The following is a 4,202-nucleotide window of genomic DNA, read 5'->3' on the forward strand; positions in this document are numbered from 1 at the left end:
TAGGCATGACGCGAAGCGGAGCTGTTATAAATTCACTGTAAACCACGGCTTCATGGGGCTTATTGCTTTTAAAAAACGGTTATTCCATATACGTAGTAAGGTTTCACAAAATAAAACAGAGCAAATAAAGTGCAATGATATAAATAAAAACGTTATTCTTCCGCCAATTAATGTAGTTCCTCAGAAACAGTTGTGGTTCCAACAAAGTGGTTGCCGAGCAACACACAAATATAAACAAAAGCTACTTTACAAAAGCTTCGAACTTGGCTCAATCAATCAGAATCAAGGACCGGAACTATCCGTTTTATAATGACTGGATTTTGTCCGTGAAAATTCGCAGAACAACGGTAAATGATGAATGACTCATAAGTGATGAATCGACTTTTGAATTCGTTCACCAAAAAGATTCGTTCAGTAGCCCTTTCTGCATGTTACGTCGTTACACCAGTAGTCTGCGACAAGTGACTCTTTTTCTGAGTCATTTTACACAAAAATTACTTTCAAACCAAGAAGCTTTCTGTTGGTCAGTGCAGTGAATTTGCATTACCAACTGGAAAATTAGCTAAATTTACGCCCTCACGCGAAAGTCCCAGTCACGTGGACTCCTATTAAAATGAATGGATTTGATCCGCAAAAATTCGATGAACAACAGTGAGTGATAATTCAACTCATTAGAATCAAATCTTTGTTCACCAGAAAGATCCGTTCAGTAGCCCTTACCGCATGTTACATCGTTAAGAGCAAGTTATTCACTTGTCATTCCATATTGTTCCAAATAAGAATTTCTTTCTTCTGTTGAGCACAAAAGAAGATATTTTGAAGAATGCTGGGCTGGTAACCAAACGGTTGATGATAACCGTTGACTTCCATTGTATTTTTTCCATACTATGGAAGTCAACGGCTACAAGTCAACATGACTTAATTTTCATTTTAGGGGGAACTATCCCTTTAAGTATGTGAAAACTTGAAATAAAATTTGTATGCATAGTTGACTTTTAATATATATGTTATTGATCATTTATTGTAATTTATTTAGTTTGGAGCATCATGTTGGACCTCACTTTGGACAAGGTTTGGAGAGCTTTGGTCAAGATCTCAACCGATAAGAGAAAAGTTGCCCCTCCATGTCTACATGTATAAAAACTGAACAAAATTAGCCAAGTAATAAGTCAATAAAGATCTTCATCAAGACTTAAAATATTTTCCAATGAGAGTTTTTTTTAATCCTCCAATTTTACTACCAATACAAAAACTGCATAACATTACTAAGAACAGTGATTCATCAATTCATATCTGTTCTCAAACCTGGCCTCGTAATAGCTGATAGACAACAGACAGCCACAGACTATATAATAAAATAAAAAATAATAAATATATTTATGAAGATGGTTATGACATTCACAGATTTAGGTCATGATGTGGGCGGTCTTCATTCACACATCAAGATCATCATCTGGATCCTCCTCGTCAAAGTCGTCGTTGTCGTCAGGCTCGTACACGATCCTCCCGGAGCCAGGAGTCGGCTTCAGAAGAGCTGATTTTCTGCGGGGAAAAAAACAGAGTGCAGCATAAAAGACTCTTGTAGATTTTTTATATATAATAAGCATTTTATATAAAATTATTATTTACAACCAGCGTTGCTATTGTTGTCTAAAACTAAAAGTATTAAAAATTGTTTTCATTAACTGATATAAAGTGAAATCAAATCTGAATATTACAAAATTTTTATACATATTAAAATATAAACCATATGACCCCTTTAATAAAAAATATGAAATATCATTCATATTCAAATTAAAAAAGTAAAGATAATAAAAAATAAAATACTAAAATGTAAACTAAAATTAAAATGCAATAAAAAAAAAAAAAAGCTAATTCAAAATATTAAAGGGGTCATATGATGCGATTTCAAGTTTTTCTTTCTCTTTGGTGTTACAAGCCGTTACAAAAACTAGAAACATATATCAATAACACTAATACAACACTGTTTACAGCAACCGAGGTCTAAAACAAATAAAAAAACTCTAAAAATCTAAAACTAATTTTTAAAAAAAGACAAAAGAACACAAAATTACTAAAATTTCAACAAATTAAAAATAAAACTGAAAAAAGATAATTTAAAATATTAATAAAACTCTAGTATAAAAATAATACTAAAACAGCGTTTACAAGAGTTGAGGTCTCTTACTTTTCTTGGCTAAATACAAACGGCAGTGCCACTTTCTCCTTGGCTTTTCTCTCCTCCTCAGACAGACGCAGATTGAAAGTCAGGTTTGATGTTGGATCAGCCTGATCACATCACAATAAAAGACAAACAGTTACAATGCAAAACCTCCAGCTGAAGGTGCTCTGAAAACCAAAGCGGCTTTGCTCACCTCAGACACATCTCGCTCTTTCTGTACATGTCCAGGCTGACGTGGTTTGGCCTGTACTGAAAGAGTTGCGTCCTTGCATACACTGAAATACTCTTCCTAGAAAATTATTTCCCAGATAATCAGTTTATAATCTCATGTTTATTCAGACTAAAACCTCAAATGTGACCTTGGACCACAAAACCAGCCATAAGGGTCAATTTCGTGAAATTGAGATTTATACATATCTGAAATCTGAATAAATAAGCTTTCCATTGATGTATGGTTTGTTAGGATCGAGACAATATTTGGCCGAGATACAACTATTTGAAAATCTGGAATCTGAGGGTGCAAAAAAATCTAAATATTGAGAAAATCGCCTTTAAAGTTGTCCAAATTAAGTTCTTAGCAATGCATATTACTAATCAAAAATAAATTTTTATATATTTACGGTAGGAAATTTACAAAATATCCTCATTGAACATGATCTTTACTTAATATCCTAATGATTTTTGGCATAAAATAAAAATCGATATTTTGTTCAGTGTTGCCAAGTTCGCCGTTTTTTCCACGGAATTGGGCTACTTTAACACAGTTGCCGCGGGTTGTTTTTCATGTCCGCGGGTTGAAGCGACTCCAATAACATGATATTTATCCCCTGGAATGCGAATTTTAGCAGGGGAACCCCACCAAAAAGCTTGTATTTTACCCCCCGGAACGCGATTGGGCTAGTTTTGGGCTAGTTTTGAGTAGTGATTGGGCGGGTTTTCTTGTGAAAACCTGGCAACCCTGGTGTTGTTGGTTATTGCTACAAATATACCTGTGCTACTTATGACTGGTTTTGTGCTCCAGGGTCACATATCTTACCTCTTGCATGACTTTGCCTGACTTTGTGCGTCTTGTGGTCTTTGCCACAGAATGGCGTTCATTGTTTGCAGGTGCCACAGAGATAACAGTACTGGCCAAGTAGCACACAATACCCACAATGCCTTGCTGATGCAAGTCTGAATGCAGGAGGCCGATGATAGTTTTAATAACTCCTCCTAGTGGTCAGTGGAAAACACAAACAAGAGCATTATTTCCTAGATCTAAAATGACAACAATCAAAAGCCAGTATTTATAGAAGCAACACAGTTTGTGAAAGTGTTTCTGGAGAAAAACGTTTCACCTTTCCTGAGCTCTTGAAGTGTCTGACAGAAGACAAGAGGGTCATGATGTCTCAAAACCAATGAGAGGGAGTCAACAACAAGCACTGATGCTTTGGCTTGCTGCGTGTCTTTGATGAGCTGAGTTATGTGTTGAGAAGCGAACCGCTCGACGGTGAAAGATGATCTGCGCGTCCAGCCGAGAGGATCAGGGAAACCCTTATGAAAATGAAGCCTTTAAACAGATCAGATCAAGCATTTCAGTGGCATCAACTATCCACCTTTTTTTGCCGTAAAAATGGGCTATTTGTAAATTCTATGGGTCTAGCTTCCGGTCTTTTAGCTGTACAAAACAGCTAGTTTTGCTGCTTGATATTGAAAATTGATGTGTCTTACCATTAAGCCTGCACGATTATGACAAAAATCATAATTGTCGATTATTCCCTTGAAATTGTAATTGCGATTATAAATTACGATTATCACAATTTATGATGTTTATACCATTGTTTGATGCAACTGCATGCCGTATTTTTATATGAAAATAAACAAGCTGAAAACACTCTAACTGAAAAACCTAAGCTTTTCTATAGTATTAAGCCTCAAATGCCAACTATACATCGGATTGGTTTCTTCTTTAAATTATAAAAAAAGTAAAAATATGAATGGTATTATAATGTTATACTAAAACTAAAATTAAAATAATGGG

At 35.1% G+C, this 4,202-nt stretch overlaps 1 protein-coding gene across 1 annotated transcript in view; it reads right to left on the reverse strand.

Moving 5' to 3' along the window:
* Nucleotides 1-1,119: 1,119 nt before the first annotated feature.
* LOC107738368 (elongator complex protein 5-like) overlaps nt 1,120-4,202 on the reverse strand; it is a 9,941-nt gene continuing 6,858 nt past the window's right edge. Inside the window, exons 4-8 of the mRNA XM_016550119.1 lie at nt 3,520-3,731; nt 3,219-3,394; nt 2,376-2,471; nt 2,189-2,289; nt 1,120-1,542 (exon numbers count right to left, since the gene is read on the reverse strand). Coding sequence (XP_016405605.1) covers nt 1,434-1,542; nt 2,189-2,289; nt 2,376-2,471; nt 3,219-3,394; nt 3,520-3,731 — 694 coding nt within the window. The 3' untranslated portion in view covers nt 1,120-1,433. The remainder of the gene's footprint in view (nt 1,543-2,188; nt 2,290-2,375; nt 2,472-3,218; nt 3,395-3,519; nt 3,732-4,202) is intronic.

This window comes from Sinocyclocheilus rhinocerous, unplaced genomic scaffold (assembly GCF_001515625.1).
Source record: "Sinocyclocheilus rhinocerous isolate Xijiao unplaced genomic scaffold, SAMN03320098_v1.1 scaffold1065, whole genome shotgun sequence".
In the NCBI taxonomy this organism is placed as follows: Eukaryota; Metazoa; Chordata; class Actinopteri; order Cypriniformes; family Cyprinidae; genus Sinocyclocheilus; species Sinocyclocheilus rhinocerous.